A 17,304-nucleotide genomic window follows, 5' to 3' on the forward strand; every position below is an offset into this window, starting at 1 on the left:
CCCCAGTTGCTAGCTGCATCTATACTAAAACAGACTCCGTTGTCTGTCAAAAATAAGGAGACCCATTAATGTCAAATTGCCAAACACTAGAGGTCAGTGTTTCATTTCTTGCATTTTTACATGTCGTTTAAACATGCACTGTTACACTGAAGCACAAAGAAACAATTGTAGGATTTAAATAAAAAGCTGAAGGCACATTTTTGTTTAAGCCATTACAAAGTTATTTTGACAACTGCTATTCTTAAGAACAAACCATGCTAAAATCGGTGATCAGAATCATCAGTTATATTTTCCTTAGCTTTGTGTTGTTCAAATTATTAGGCACTGGGCTGCTTCACTTCATATCTGAAATATTGTATATGGATGCAATTTCCTTTTGATTCCTGTGGATATTCACTTGTTTGAGGCAAACTGTTTGGGTTTCGTAGGTCTGAAACTTGTTTTTAAACCCGTATTCCTGTTTCCCACTTTGCAATTTACAGCCTATATCAAGAGTTAGTTAGACGGACAGGTGGAATGTTTTAATCAGGAAATCAGCGGCACAAACACAGGGATATAATGACAGAGGATAGATTTTTAGTCTCTCTCTATTATATAAAATGGATTATCTTGTATCATGCTGTTTTGTGTCTAAATTGAAAGGAATGGCACAGGATTTTTTTTTTAAAAGTGTTTTCCTGGATGAACAGAGTTTGACTAAATGTAGGACACCTGCTTTCAACTCCACATTTGGTCTTTTTCATAGATTGGAGTGGTAAGAGAAGAATTTAATGACCACTCTGAAGATATAGACAAGATAAATTATATCTGCAAAAACCTCCAAGTCAAGCTCAATAAAATGAGGATATTTGAGGAGCCTCCGTTTGAGAATGAAGCTAACATTATCACGGACCGATGGCTGGATGTATGTAAAAAGCAAATTAACAGGGTGGTTTATCTGTTATGCATTATAATAATTGATTCTGACTTGGTGTAATATTTAGAATAAATTAAAAGCAAGATGCCAAAGAACCTTAATAAATAAACTCAAGCGTTTATCAGAGCAAAGCTAGCGGCGCAACCACTTTGATCCATACAGCTGAATAGCCTGTGGGCACCCAGTAATAAGGGTCAGTATCAAAAGGAAATATTTACTCTCTTTGTTGGATTTTTAAGCTTTCCTGGCAACTTCAGTTGTTTAGATTGTGGAAACCGTGTAGAGAACTATTGGGGCTGGACAACTGGCAAGAAATAGAAATGTTTGCCGGTGTCTGTGTCCTCACTGCATCAATCCTATGAGATTAGATGGAGAAACCAATGAGGAAAAACACTGTGCTAAATTTGTCTTTAAATTGAAAGGCTGCCACTATGGGCCGCATCTGATCAGAGATTTAAATATCACAATAAAGACGCACGTGATTTCCCCCCTCTGTTGCATATCTTGTTCGTTCGGGTAATTCCATTTCACCTAGATTCGGTGATAGTGCCTTGCTTCTAAAATGTTTTTTTAATTTGTTTTTAATGTAAATCCTGTGGCAGATCAATGAAAAAACTGAAAACTATTGTGATAATTTGGAAAGAGCTCTGGCTTTGTGGGACAAGCTTCTCAGTTTGTTTGGCAAGATTGACACCTGGGCCAATACAGAACTTAGGAACATAGAAGAGTGTTATCTGGCTGAAGATGAGCTGACACAGTTGAAGGTAATTTGACAAAACTAAGGCGAATCGTACATAAAATAAGCTCAATGCAATGATAATGATTTGTTGGATATAAAGATTTATTCTGGGTATAAATATTAGGGTGTTCAGAGAAGCTTATAAAGACTGTAAATTGTCTCTGCAAGGGCAGTTTCTTTGGTTGAATGGGGTTCTCCATGATGATAAAGTGACCAACAGGAATTCTGTTTATAAGGGGAGGTAGAACTGCAAACCAGAAATAAATAGTAGAATTAAAAATGCCACCGTGTTAAAATGAGGATGGTGATTATTGCAGACCCTCTAGGTTCTCTAGTCCTTCTGCTAAGTACTTTATAAACATATAACAGGGAGATGGTCTAAAGAACTAAGGGCGCTGACAGACGTGGGAGAAAACCCCCCACTTTACTGGAAGCAACAACAAGTTACTTCGACCTAGCTCTGGAGCGTCTATATAGATCGGGTGCTTCAGCAAGGATTTTTGGCGCTTTTATATGAAGCTGATTCAATTACCTATTAGAGAAAAGCACCAAAAACGCCCCACTGAAGCACCCGATCCATACAGATGTTGCAAAAGCTGGGTCCAACTAATACTCTTTTGGGTAATCACTAGGTTCAACACGGGAGCACACTGAGTTTAAAGTAAAGCACCATTTTTTTCCACATCTGCAAGCAGCCTTACAGTTTAAATGAGGTGTTGCTTTTATCCCAGCATGTCTCCAGAGGAGGATAGTCTCTGCTACACAGACAAAGAACACCAGTGACAACTGCCTTGCTAGTTAGAAAACATCTGTCTGCTAAGGTCATTGGTCCAGATCCTCAGAATAACTGAGCAGGGCACTATGCAATTCAAGAGATTGCAGAGAGAGCCTTTGAGTTTCCTGGATCTTTAGCTCTGGCTCATCTGGTCCCCTGCTGTAATTTAGAGAAGCCTTTCTATCAGGCAGTGATTGCATCCAGGGATCAGCTGAACAGAGGGAAGCCTTTTTCATACTCCCTTCATCCCAGTTATGGCCTCCTTGGACATGAACATTTGGGTGGGACAGAAACTCTCTTAAAGCAGCCCTATGGCACTGAACATCCTCACATCCTTAGCCTGTGTGGTGAGTGTCTTGTGCAGCTAAAACCAACCCGCACTATGGTACATACCAGCTGCATTGTGCTGGAGGATCTGTGCCACTGTAGCTACAGCAATCTTCCAGCAAAACAAATATTTTATCAGTTAGAACAGCATTCTGATGGAAATGTTTCCAGTGCCCTTTGCAAGTATGCATTCTTGCTTTTTCTTGATATTTATTTCCTATAAATGCCATTGTTTCTATTGCAATGCCACTACTATTGCTACTATATTTTTATAGTTGGTGTAATAATACCTCCAGTGTGCAAAATGCTTTCCAAAGAAAAAAGGTGCATATCTGTGCACGTATTGATATGTTCATATTGTTGTTTTTATTGTATTGCTATAGCTTATTTTGGGATAGCTTAGAATATATAAAAGATAGACGAACATCCCCCTGTCGGCAACTGTCTCCTAAGAGCCATTTTGTCAAGTGGAGATTGCTGAAGTGCAGCATGTTATGGCCAGACATGCCTTCCTTGCCAAGGTTGGGAGGAGCTCGTATCAGAGCCAGGTGTACTGTGTTTATGTCTCCTAGATTCCTCAGAGGGGAATCCCTCAGCAGGGAGTGTAAAACCAGCTTCCATCCCCCCACAAACCACTAACACAATGAAAAAACAGGGAAAAATATGTGGTCCAATGAGCAGGAACATGCATTCCCCAGAGACAACTAGCAGCAGCACAAATATGTGTCAGGGGAACACCCCTGCATGCACGCTCTGGCACACAGATAGTGGCGCCGGGTTGGGTAGGGGAAGCAGCGGCCAGCACCTGGTCTGGCCCCAGCATCCTCACCTGAGGTCCTGGGGGCCTCCCCGGGCTCCAGCAGGAGCAATCCAGCTGTGTGGAGCCTGGCTGGCAGCTGGAGTGTGGCTCTGGCTCCCATTTTGGGCAGCGCACACTGCAGCCATGTGCACCATGATGCTTTTTTCTGGCACAAGTTTTCTGATAGCAGGATATCCTGGTGTCAAAAAAATCCATGGCCCTGCCGGTTAGCAACACAGTGAACCCCAGCATGTGCAGTTTGCGGCGCCACCGGTGGGATGCACCCAATATGTTTAAAACTGGCGTAAGTCCAAAGGCAATCTGGGCTATTTACTTTTTTTGTTTTAAGTGTTTTAAGCAAATTTTAAGTGTATATGTCACCAAGAAAATAAGCACAACAGGAGCTCTGTTGTGAACTATTTTACAGGCTATTTAATAGATGGTTTCCATATAAATTACACAAAAGAAATTGTACAAGTTTCATATTTTGTTGATGAGAGAATAGAAAATCCTTTTTTGTGTGTGCTGTAGCGGTGAATGGGCAGGGATTACTCAGTCCCTAAGCAGGTGGAGAAGGAGAAGGCGAAGGAGAAGGAGTGCTCTGAGTGAATGAGTCACATGGAGTGGGAAATGCAGAATGTTTCTGATGTTGCCTGTTTCATGAGTTGAAGCTGCTTGTTGGTATTTTTCATTTGGACAATCACATTTTTCTGTGAGTTTCTCTTTTGACAGCTATGGGTGTTGTATTGGACTATTATATATCAGGAAATCTAAACAATGCAAACAGCATTATAATATGTTGTCATATCAACACAAACCTATATAATTAGGATCTTTGTTATTCTTGATTTCACTTTATGACTGTAGAGAATGTTTTAAAAAGTAATAATTTCTTAATAGTACAGTTAAGAATTAAGTACAAAATCAGTGTTTATCCTGCGAGGTGACTATGCTATGGAAAAATAAAATAACAATTGAGGTTTTCTGCTTATTTGTCCTACCTTTTTGACACCGGAGATCTATACTTTTTTTCCTCCTGTTAAAGAAATAATTCTGAATGACTCATTATATTTGTCATAAATAACATCAGTCATATAGTCACTTTGCAAGGAAATCTGAGTGAAAATTTTGCATGCCACACTATAGAATTAATAAATGAACTATATCATTGTAATACTCAAGAGACATCACTTTTGATAGAAAATTATAGAGTTACAGACGTGATATTTTCCCCCCTTTAGGCTTGTTTACAGGTCCAAGAAAAAAACCTGAAGGATTCTGACACAAAAGTGGCAGAGATAGAATATCTTCTTAATGGCAGTGAGTCTCCACTGGAATTACAGGTAAGACAAAGCTTATATAGTTACCAGGATGACTCTGATTATTGTAATATTGCCCCTTATGTCATACGCTTTCTAAGAAAGGGAAGACATGAGGATAGTGAAACAGGGACACAGAATTTCAGTAGGAAAGATTTCAACCAGCTCAGAGAAATAGTTGGTAAGGTCCCATGGGTAAATAGATTGAAGAATAAGTGGGTTCAAGAGGGCTGTCGGTTCCTAAAGGACCTTGTATAGGAGGCTCAAAAAGACAATAGGCTATTGCAACACTGTGGCAAGATACAAAGAACTGCAGGAGATGGATGTGCCTTTAATATATCTGAAAGTCAAAAGAGAAACACAAAATCAATAAAAGGAAGGGTGGGTCATTAAGGGTGTGCGCCAAACCATAGCAAGAACTTGCAGAGACAAAATCAGATACAGCTCTCAAACGATGTTACAGACCTCAGGAAGGGGGGTCTTAGAAATATGTCAGACAGAAATATGTCAGACAAGGGGTGCACCGCTCAGTAATGAGCAGGGATCCTGGTTTTCCCTGATAAAAAAAAAATTGCAAGTTCTCCTGACAAAATAATCACAAATTCTCTGATAAAACCCAAAAATCTGTGATTAAAATGAGACACCTCACTCCCCTCTGGCCCTGCTGGTGCCCCTCACCCCCATCCACAGCTTCCTGTCTCCCAGCCCTGCCAGAGGGGGCCCCCAGGTGCCAGGGACCCAGGTCTACAGCCCCTGCCCACAGCAGGAGGTGGCAGCTGCTGCAGCAGAGAGGATCCCATTTCTCTCCCCCGCTGCCTGCTGCAGGCTCGCGTTGGGGGACAGCTCACCCTACTGAATGCACTCCCAGGGATGCAGGTAGGACCCACGCCCCTCCAGATCTGTGTGTGGGGCAGGGTGGGAGCAGGGGCAGGCTGCCTGCTGCAGGCTTGGACTCCCACCCTGCTGCCCTCCCCTGGGGCCTCTGCAGCCCTGCGGGTGTGATCCGGCACGGCAGGGAACAGTGGAGCTGCGCAAGAAAGCTGCTTACCACTGGAAGCCGCACGGTGCCCTGGTGACGCATCCCCTGCACGCGTGGGAGAATGGCGTGGGCTTGTGCCCCTCACTGATGCCGGGTGTGCAGGGGACACCTTGCCAGGGCAGCACAGAGCTTGCAGCGGCAAGCAGCTTTCCTGCGTGGCTCCGCTGTTTCCTGCCACGCCGGATTGCACCTGCCAAGCTGCAGAGGCCCCAGGGGAGGGCAGCAAGGTGGGAGCTGGGCAGCCCACCCCACCCCTGCCCCATGCACAGATCTGGGGGGCACAGGTCCCGCTTGCTCCCAGGAGTGTGTGCAGCTGTGGGAAGCCACTCCCCCCTCCCCCCTCCCCCGCTGCCCTCCAGACCACCCATCCATGGCCCTGTCCTACTCACTACCCTGCTCCCCGCTGGGGCCCTGTGGCCATGCATTGCAGCTTCAGGCCCCAAGCCCATGCAACTTTGAGCTGGGCAGCAGCTGCAACCCTAGCCCTGACCAACTCCTTCATTCCTTCTCTCACTCCTTCCCTCCCTATGGGGGTCTCATTCTTCCCCCCTCCCTCTACTTACCTGCACGATCTGCTCTCCAGGCTGCCTGGGGCCATGGTCCTATACATGCACATGGTGCCCCCTGCTTAACTGTTCTCTTCCCGCTCCCCCCAGCCCCTTGCAGGCTGGAACTCTGCCAGCCTGCAGAGAGCTCTTTGCAAACATGCAAAATCTGTGGGTTTCTCTGCTAAAATGAGAAGTCCACGCTTTGCTCCAGTAAAGGGGGAAATCCATGTTTTTCTCTGTTTTTCCATGGGAAATGGAAAACCTGGATCCCTGGTAACAAGAGTGAGCTATTAATAAAGGATGCAAAGCAAGCTGTACTTTTGGTAAAATGCTTTGCTTCCAACTTTACAAAAAAATTAGCTATGACAAGACAGCTAACAAATTTAATATAGCCAAAAAAGGAGAAGAGCTGTGGATCATGATACATTAAGAGCATCTCAGAGAGCTTTGGATAAATTTGAATACATTTAAATTGGCAGGGCCTGTTGTAATTCATCTCAGGGAGCTGAAGGCACCAGCTGAAGAAACGTTTGAGTCACTGGCAATAATATATGCAGTGTCATAGATAACAGATAAAGTCCCAGAGGACCAGAGTAGGACTAACGGGGCCACCTTTAAAATAAAGAAAAAAAAGGAAGGCCCCGGAAATTATAGGTGGGTCATCCTGACTTTATTATATGGGAAGTTACTGGAGCAAATGATAAAATAATCCATTTCAAACACCTGGAGGAGGAACGGGTGATTACTAGCAGCCAACATGGATTGGTTAAGAACTAATCAATCCAAACAAACTTGATTTTCTTCTTTGACAGGTTAACTAGTTCGATGGGTGAAGGGAATGTAGTAGATGTAATATACTTGGACTTTAGTAAGGCATTTGCTAGTCCCACATTCATTCCCATAAATACAGTAGTGAAATGTGGGCTAGACAGAATTACTGTTAGGTAGACACACAGTTGGTTGAGTAACCACAAGCAAAGAGTAATTATAAATTGATTAATGTCAGACTGACAGGAAGATGCAAGTGGAGTGCCATAAGAATCTTAACTGGGTCTGACGTTGTTGGATCTTATGAGGTTAGTCCAACCCCTGCATAAGGCAGCATCAGACCTGTCTAAACATTTCCGTTTGTTTAACCCAAAAATAGAGATTCCACAGTCCCCCCAGGTAATCTATTCCCAGGTAATCTATTCCAGTGTTGAACAATCCTCATCTTTGAAACCAGGAGATTATACAACCATTTCAGAGGATAGGGCTAGAATTCAAAATGTTCTTGATAAATTGGTGAAGTGGGGACTAAACAACCAGTTTTCAGGGGACCCAAGAACGGCAGTTGTAGCCCTGCCGCCGCTGCTGCTGCTGCTGCGGGGTGCAGGAACTGCTTGTAGTGCCTCTGGCTCACAGACTCGACATGAGTCAGAAATGTGATGTAGTCTCAAAACAGGCAAGTACAGGTATGGCTCCATTAAGATAAGTATGTGTAAGATGCCAGAAGTAAGTGTACCACTTTGCCTGGCTCTAGTTAGGGCTCAGCTATCTGGACCCTTCATTTTAGGAAAGATGTAGGGAAATTGGGGTGTATTTAGAGGTGAGTAGCAAAGATGACAGGGAGCTGGACTGTGACTCAAAAAGGAAAGGGTGAGAGAATTAGATATGTTTAATTTCTTAAAAAGAAGATTGAGGGGAGACACAAAAGCAGTTTTCAAATACTTGCAAGTCTGCCATGAAAAGGAGGGAGAACAATTGTTCTCTCTTGTTGCAGAAGGCCAGACACAAAGCAGAGCGTTGAAATTGCAACCAATCGGATTTAGTTTAAATCACAGAAAAAAACCCCCTTCCTAACTAAGAAGAGTGAGGCAGTGGACCAAGCCGCCCTGAAAAGTTGTGGAATTTCCTTTATTGGAGGTTTTCAAGAGAGGCTGGATTGGCATCTGTTGGATTTAACGCGTTCCATATTTGTGCAGGGGGTAGGACTAACCCTTAGAGTCCCTCCCAGCCCTGTAAATCTATGTTTCTGTATTTATCCCCCAAAATATTTTACACCGGATTTGACCTCCCCCAAATGAAAGTGAGATATTTTTCTTGTCTCTCTTTAATATTTACATTGTCCTGTTTTCATTGTGACTTTTCAGAACAAATCAGTATTTTCAATCCTGTTTCACCTGGGTTGGAGCCAAACTGTGGTATTCAGGGCCTGGTACATCTCCATTTGCTACCAGTGGGAGGGATGCTAATGGGAATGAGATGAGGGCCTTACCCACTGGTTCTAGGGGACGGCAAACCAATATAGAGCAAAAAGTACAGTTCAAAGCAGGTGGATAAACTACTGTACTGCTGTGAGGCACAATATCTTCTGGAGCTGCCTTGTAGACACTGTGACTTCACAGTTTAGTTATTCATAGATTCATAGATTGTAAGAGGCTGGAAGGGACCTTGGAAGATCATCGGGTCCAGCCCCTGCACCAGGCAGAAAAGGCAACTGGGGTCAGGTGACACCAGCGAGGTGACCGTCCAGGCTCCTCTTGAAAATTTCCAGGGTAGGTGACTGCACCACCTCGGGAGGGAGCCTTTTCCACAGTCTGGACACCCTGACTGTGAAGAAGTTTTTCCTAATGTTGAGCCTGAAATGGTCTTCCAGGAGTTTGTGACCGTTACTCCTGGTTTTCCCCAAGGGTGCCCTGGTGAACAGTTGTTCACCGAGCCCTTGATGTATGCCCCTGATGCAGCGGTAAGCCGCTATCAAGTCCCCTCTCAGCCTTCTCCTGTTCAGGATGAAGAGTCCCAGGTCCCTCAGCCTTTCCTTGTATGGCTTGCTGTGCAAATCTCTGACCATACGGGTGGCCCTTCTCTGGACTCTCAAGTTTTTCCACGTCCTTGTTGAAGTGCGGCGCCCAGTACTGGACACAGTACTCCAGCTGCGGTCTCACCAGTGCCGAGTAGGGTGGAAGAATCACTTCCCTAGTTTTACTGGAGATGCATCGATTGATGCTTGCCAGGGTATTATTTGCCCTGTTGATCTACAGCATCGCACTGCCGGCTCATATTCATACTGTGGTCTGTTATTACCCCCAGGTCCCCTTCATTCATGGTGCTGGGCAGTTTGGTGTTGCCAAGCCTGTAGGTGTGTAGGGAGGGGTTTCGTCCCCAGGTGGAGCACTTTACATTTCTTGACACTGAACTCCACGTGATCCCGATCCACCCAACTTGCTAGCCTGTCTAGGTCTGCCTGTATCTGCAGCCTATCTTCAAGTGTGACCACACTTCCCCATAGCTTGGTGTCATCCACAAACCTGGCCAGTGAGCTCTTCACCCCCACATCCAAATCATTGATAAAGATGATGAAAAGCACTGGACCAAGCACAACCCCGAGGAACCCCACTGCCCACTTCTCCCCAGGACGACGCAGACCCGTTCATGAGAACTCTCTGGGTCCTAACGCACAGCCAGCTTCCTCCCCACCTGACTGTCTCATGGTTAAGCCCACAGTCCTCCAATTCTCTCATGAGAACATCATTTTTGTGGGAAATATAAAGAAATTGGTAGCTTATGGTTTGCTGTAAACAAAACATTTTTTTTATGTTGCTTTCCTCTTGGCATCTGCAGCAAGTGAATTTTAATGTCTTTGCAGCCATGCATTAGCCCCTTGTATTCAAGACAAACTCTGTTCTTGGAGAGCGGCACACAGCCCCAGTAAGCAGCAGGATCGGTGTGGTTTTACTAGCATGGGGTTGTACAGGGAGCTGAGGCAGAGGGAGCACATCCTTCTGTTCTGGAGACTGCACTTGGCAGGAGCGTTATGTGCTCCAGCAGCAATTGATGGTGTTTCAGGGTGTGGGCATGATTGTGTAGGTAGGTCTGATGCTAAGGATCAACAGCAGCTGTGCAAGCTATGGAGTGGCCTAGCTGCCATTCTGCTAGGGACTTGTTCCACTGCTCCCTATTTCCACCAGCCCAAAGTGTTGTCTCATGTGTTTTGGTGAAAGATCCCTCAAAAAACTGAGAGTGGAACTTTTCTAGCTGGAAGAGGCAAAAAGAAAAAAGAAAATACAGAAGTTTAGAATATAGGAAAATGTGATTTAATGCAAAACAGTTAGATATTTAAAAGAAATAATCACCTTCAGCTCCCTTTGGTAGCTCTTACCCTTTTCTAAGGGATCCAAGTCCAGTAAGAGCTTCTTATTCTGCTTCTGTATTTTTCCAATGTTAAGGTCATCAGATCAACTGTTGTGAACAAAATGGAGCTGATAAGAAAGCACTTATCAACTAAGCTGGGAGCCAGCGAACTCAATGGGAATACAGCAGAACTAAAAGGAGACCTTGACCTGGCCAAGACGCAGATTGGAATGACTGAATCACTCTTAAAAGCTTTATCTCCCTCTGACACTTTAGAGATCTTCACTAAATTAGAGGTACCATACGGCAAATTATGCATCTCCTGTAACTTCAATAATCTTTTCTGTCTTCCTGAGCGTTTTTCTTTTATCTGTTTAAAATGAGTTACATAGCTAGAACGATGAAGTGAAGACTTTAGCGTAATTTTAATATTTCACAAAGTTACCAGAAGCCAGAAGAAAAATCCAGCTTTCTTTGGGCAGGGAACTATAAGTCCTTCCAGGTATCTGAGCCTGGTAACAATGCACCATCCCAGAATATCAAAATACCAGTACATGGGGGAGTGTCCTCTCAGGTTTTGTTGAGCTGTATTGTAGGGCAATATAACTTTGCTAGGAGCAAACTCATCTACGGTGACTTCCCAGCTGGGCATCCCTGTATGCAAGGGGGAATTTCCAGTTGTCAGTTTAAGGCAGATTTCCACCCTCTTTGCACCAAGGGATGGCATGAAATAGGACCGAAGGTCCGGCCTCCTGTTTCTGGAAACACTTTAGATCCAACAGTGGTCTAGGTCCAAGTTTTGCCTAGCCCTGTCTTCAGATCACGGCAGTTCAGAGAGGTCAGACTCCATGTTTGGGTGAAAATGAATAACTGTTTCCTTGACAGGTGCATGTCTGTTAAAATAAAAAGATCCCAAGCAAAGAAACAAAAGAGCCCGCTCTCGCTGCTTGAAGGTTTGAAGAGTTAGAACAAGTCCCTGCACTCAAGGCAGACCATACAATCAATAGCACCAGCTAAATCATAACTGTTATATGGCTATGAAATGTATTGCCTTACTATTGTTTCCACGCATCCGTTATATGGGATGCAGAAATACGTGTACACACGCTGTTCACAGATCAGTGTTTATTTCTGTTTATTTGCTTCACAAATAATTGACCAGCACTTTGACATGTTTGGAAATGGAAGCAAAATCCCTTATGATGAAGAAAGACCCCAGTTTATGACAAAGTGTGAAACAGCTTTGTAAAATATTCCACCCCCCCCATCTTAAATTTCCTTGAACGGGTTCTGAATGACTTTTTATTTCCTTTTTCTTAAATTCAGGAGATATATCAGAAAATTCTGCAACAGAAACACCATGTGACATTGCTTGAAAAAGAGACGGGTTGTCTGACTCCTGAGGTGGCTGAATTAAAGAAGCAGCTTAAAAGTATCACTGATTTATTTAATACAAAGAAGCAGATTTTCCAGGATCATTTCCTTGGTCTTTTGAACTGTAAGCAAAAAAATCACTTTTAAAAAATGGCAAACCCATGCTGAGAAGGTGCTGGCTTTAGGGCAAATATTTTATTATTTTAGTTCAATGACTGAAATAAAAAAAAATTGTTTCAATTTTTACCTTGGAACAAAATCCTGAAAAAAAATATGTGTTGCATCAAAACAAACATCAACAACACTGTCTCTCACCCCATTCTCATTAAGAAATTAGGCGACTGTGGCATTGACGCCTACACAATCAGATGGGTCACAAATTGGCTGGAGGGCTGCACCCAGAGAATGGTGGTGGATGAGTCTTTTTGGCCTGGAGGGATGTGGGCAGTGAGGTCCCCCAGGGCTCGGTCCTCAGGCCCACACTGTTCAATATCTTCATCAGTGACTTGGACGAGGGGTGAAAAGCACCTTGTTCAAATTCGCGGATGACACTAAAATGTGGGGAGAAGTGGGCATGCTGGAGGAGAGGGACAACTAGATCTAGACAGGTTATAGGGGTGGGCAGATGGGAACAGGATGGGATTCAACACTGACAAGTGCAGGGTACTACATCTGGGGAGGAAGAACCAGCAGCAGACCTACAGGCGGGGGAACTCCCTTCTCGTCAGTGCAGAGGCAGAAAAGGATCTTGGAGTCATTATTGACTCCAAAATGAACATGGGCTGCCAATGTGGGGACGTGGCCAGGAAGGCTAACCACACCTTGTCATGCATCCACAGATGTATCATGAGCAGGTCCACGGAGGTGATCCTCCCCCTCTATGCAACACTGGTCAGGCCGCAGGTGGAGTACTGCATCCAGTTCTGGGCGCTGCACTTCAGGAGGGATGTGGACAGCATGGAGAGGGTCCAGAGGAGGGCCACCCGCATGGTCAGGGGGCAGCAGGGCAGACCCTACGAGTGCAGGCCAAGGGACTTGAACCTGTTCAGCCTCCACAAGAGAAGGCTGAGAGGGGATCTGGTGGCCATCTATAAACTGGCCAAGGGAGACCAGCAGGCAGTGGGAGAGTCCCTGTTCCCCCAAGCACTACCGGGAGTAATGAGGAATAATGGCCATAAGTTGACCAAGAGTAGATTCAGGCTAGATATCAGGAGGCGCTACTTCACTGTCAGGGTGGCTAGGATCTGGAACCAACTTCCAAGGGAAGTGGTGCTGGCTCCTACCCTGGGGGTCTTCAAAAGGAGGCTGGATAATCACCTAGCTGGGGTTGTCTGACCCCAGCATCCTTTTCTGCCCATGGCAGGGGTTGGACTTCATGATCTGCTCAGGTCCCTTGTGTCCCTACCTACTATGAAACTATGAAACATGTTATTCAATTTACAAAATTTCACATTGCATTGTTGTGTTTTGTACTGGTTGGAAAAAAATTAATTTAAATTTGGCTAAATTTGTTTTGAAACACTTTTGAAAATTAAAAAAATAAAGATATTTTGCTCAGGATGCTGTAGATATGAAACACTTCTAACTTTTCCAGTTTTTTCTCCATTTTATGTGCCAGGGATGGGCTGGGTAAGATCGTTAAGTATTCTTTAAATAGCTCATGTAATTCCATTAAAAACAAAGGAGTTATGTTGGCAAAGAATATTTACCTGTAGTAACTGGGAACAATAATTCCTGAATAGTATCTGTACTAGAGGTTAGATAATCAACAGGAAAGCAGAATACTACATGATATATTGTCCCAGATACTATTTTTTTTTTAAAGCAGCATATCACGACAGGCCTCTTGAGTTAGGCCCTCCATCATGTCACATTTACTGTCAATGCAAGGTTTGATTTCAAGAGAAGGAAATAAGGACTACAGTGTTTTCTGCCATGTTGCATATAGTGAAAAAGAGGATCCAAGGACAGAATTAATGAATAGAATTATTAGAAGGTTAACTGAAATCTTCATAGTGAATAAAGATTTTTGCTTACCGAATATTAAAGTCAAACTATATATTTTTGCAGATCAATGTAAGAATTTTAATGACTGGTTCAATAGTACTCAGCTGTCCTTGAAGGAATGTTTTGAGCCCTCAGAAACAAAACCGATATTGGAAGAAAAATTGCAGCAGCTCAGGGTAAGCTATTGGAATAACTTAAATTCTAATATTTGATTCATCTTGAAATTGCAGTCAGGCATTCTGTATTCCAGGGTGGATTCACATACTGGAGCTTGTAAATGTAGATCTTCTCCAATTTAAAGAGTGTTTTGAGTAACACAAAACAGTTTAGGCAATTAATGGAGTAGGTAATAAAATTGTGCTAAGAAGCAGACATCTGACAGAAAGCTCTAAAGTAGAATTGGAAAGGTCAGGAGCTAGAAGACACTAAATTGAAGTAAATGGGACTTGAACACCTGCTTAGGCACTTTGCTGAATCAAGGTCTTGAGGTCAGGATTTCACTTTAGACGCTAATGAAATCAAAGGCATAATTTCCTTTGTCCTTAACAGAGCCAGGAGTTCACCCTAACTTGGAGAGATGCATTACAAATGGCAAATGGAAAAGGCATATGAGCTCTCCAGCAGACAGTCCTAGTGTTAGATAATGTTAGCAGCAGTGTAAGATAAAAGAATTGAATATTAATGAGCGATTTTAATATGAGAATTGTGGATCGTTGATTCCTGCTTATGTTTTGTGTAGTTTCCTGTTTTGATAAGAGAATCTTTGTCTTTTCTCCTTCTTCTCCTTCTCCTTCCTACTTTTCTATTTCAGTGGAATTTTTCCCATTTGCTTTTGGTAGAAATGGGTTTCAAATGAATAGCAACCCATTTCTACCAAAAGCAAATGGGAAAAATACATATGTACATGTACATATGTCTGTAAGCAACTGCAACAGTCTTAGAAAGGGCTGATGGTGATAACACAAATGAATAAGTTCATGTAGATTATAAATATCTGGTCTATAACAAACTTGCCAAATGTAGCTCTGATTTGTTCTGTTTGCTTTTATTAAGAGTTTCCTAACTTTTGAGGGCAAAGACAGAGACATCCAGGAGGTGAAATCTCTTTTGAATAAAGTGAAGAATTATTTGCCCAAAGCAAGTGTTAATCAGTTGAGCAACAGTGTGAGAGATCAAGAAGCTGAGCTACAAACAGTAATCACCAAATGTGAGACCCAGGAACAGCAACTTCATACCACTCTGCAGCAGCTCACTAGGTAAGATGCTAGACTTGACTTCCAGCCACTTAGAGATGGCATAAATTGAAATTATCCTTAAAACGGACACAATAAAAGACAAGGCATCCTGATTTTCAATGAAGAATTTACTGAGGAATCTATTACTGGGACTTGAAAACGAGGAAACACTTCTCTCTTAGTTCCTCTTAACTAAAGAGGGTCACAAGGGTCCTGATTCAGCAACGGACTGGGACATGTGCAACATGAGAACGGTTCCATTGACATGGAGTGGGCTACTTACAGGATTTGCCTTGCTGAATGAGGGCCATGAACTTTTCTCAGCATTTATGTAAAAATGTTGCTGTCCATGGCTTTTAGCAGTAACACATGTAATACTTTGTCCAACTAAATACATTTGATATGTTATGTTTCTTTAGACTTCAAGAAGACACTAGTGCTTTGAAGGACTGGCTGAATGCTCAGAAGGAAGAGTTACAGGAGTCCAAAAGGGAGAAGACAGATCTTGAAACCTTTTACCAAGTGCTAATGCAGCAGAGGTAACATTGCCTTTGCAGTATCTGCCTTATGAAAAATCCCTTCATTCTGTTATAGCAGATAGACAGTGATTAATTTATTATGTTTTCAGAGAGCAGTTTGACTCCCTGGCTCAGCTGTCTCAGTCATTGAGGGAGGCTGGGTTCACCAGAGATGGAGCCATTTCCGAAGCCAACCATCTTGTTAGTAGGTATCAGGTGCTACTGACAGGCACCAGTGAAATGCTAGGAGTTACGCAGATGCTGTCAAAGGACCCTTTTGAAGCATGTGCAGAGAATTTGTCTTTCTGGATGCAAAGACTTAAGGAATCAGTTGTTGGCTTGAGTTCACGGGAAGGAGAGTTGCCCTTGGAAGAAAGGATACATCAAATAAAGGTACACTGGCAAACTTGCTATCCTGCTCTTGGCAACTAACAAAAAGATATGGGGAATGCCTGGTGTGTGATTCCACCATTATCCAGACATATTGTACTTGTGGTTAGAGTATACAGCTAAGCACATGGCTTTGTGGTTAATTAAACACATGGGGTGAGATTTTGTGCTGTACCTCTTTGATCAGTACAGAACTCACAGCCCAGGGGGAAGTGAAGGCTGTGATGGCTTTTTGCACCCCCTGCCCCAAATCCCCAGCAGTTTCAGAAGCTGGAAAGATCCCTAGCATCCTATATACAGCCTTGGAAGCTTCTGAAAGGTAGGGCAGCATCTCTTCGGTTATCTTCTTGATACCAGTGGTACCCAAAATGTGTTCGACTGCTGCATCCCTGACACAGGCCTCCCACCCACCATCTCTACTATGCACTTCATGCTGGGGCATGGAAGAGAATCATCAGAAGGACATTTTTGCAGTGCCTGAGCTAGAAGAACTGGGTCTTTTACAGTCTTTTTCTTCCCATGGAGGGGCTGGCATGATTATGAAAATGGGTATAAAAATATCAACCCTAGTATCTAAAGTACATTATTGCCTTATATTATCAGAAGCATATGGGCGCATTGTTCTTTTGTATCGCTTAAATGGAATGTGTGTTCTTCAGAATTGTAAAAATAAAGTTAAAGCTAGATTATCCATCCCAATAAATGAATGAAATATGTTACATGTTCTGCTCCTGCTTCTTTGTTTAATGCAGGAAATCATTGTATGCAAAGAAGAGGGAGAGGCTAAAATACAAAACCTTGTGGCTCTTGGTGAAATCTTAATGAGCATGGAGGGAACCAAGGAGACAACTATTCAGCAGACTATTTCTGAACTCCAGAATCAGTGGGAGTGCACTCTTCATTTAGCCACTAAATATCTCAGGTATTGGGGAACTTACAAAGAGACCAATACAGCAGCTTGATGTACTGTTGCTACCAATTTCTTCTCCTACCTGGCATTAAGTTACATTCAGGTTCTATGCACTCTCGTTTTTTAGGACAAGAAAATGACAACTTTAAAAATGCTTGAATTCTGGACTCTGCAAGGGGGCAAATTGGGACTGTGAGCTACTGGCCATATGTGTGGCCTGGTAATGGGGCATGAAGAGAGAGTGGGAGCTGCTAATGGGGTTTGTGTCTGGCTGAACCAGAAGCCCCCTGTGAGC

General features: G+C 43.3%; 1 protein-coding gene across 1 annotated transcript in view; it reads left to right on the forward strand.

Annotated features, from left to right (window-relative positions):
• The window catches only part of SYNE2 (spectrin repeat containing nuclear envelope protein 2), a 256,030-nt gene that overhangs the window by 73,201 nt on the left and 165,525 nt on the right, over positions 1–17,304 (forward strand). The window contains 10 exon segments of the mRNA XM_025197915.1: positions 746–904; positions 1,519–1,680; positions 4,798–4,899; positions 10,671–10,871; positions 11,902–12,073; positions 14,020–14,132; positions 15,010–15,212; positions 15,611–15,730; positions 15,820–16,102; positions 16,852–17,021. Coding sequence (XP_025053700.1) covers positions 746–904; positions 1,519–1,680; positions 4,798–4,899; positions 10,671–10,871; positions 11,902–12,073; positions 14,020–14,132; positions 15,010–15,212; positions 15,611–15,730; positions 15,820–16,102; positions 16,852–17,021 — 1,685 coding nt within the window.

This window comes from Alligator sinensis, unplaced genomic scaffold (genome assembly GCF_000455745.1).
Source record: "Alligator sinensis unplaced genomic scaffold, ASM45574v1 scaffold13_1, whole genome shotgun sequence".
In the NCBI taxonomy this organism is placed as follows: Eukaryota; Metazoa; Chordata; order Crocodylia; family Alligatoridae; genus Alligator; species Alligator sinensis.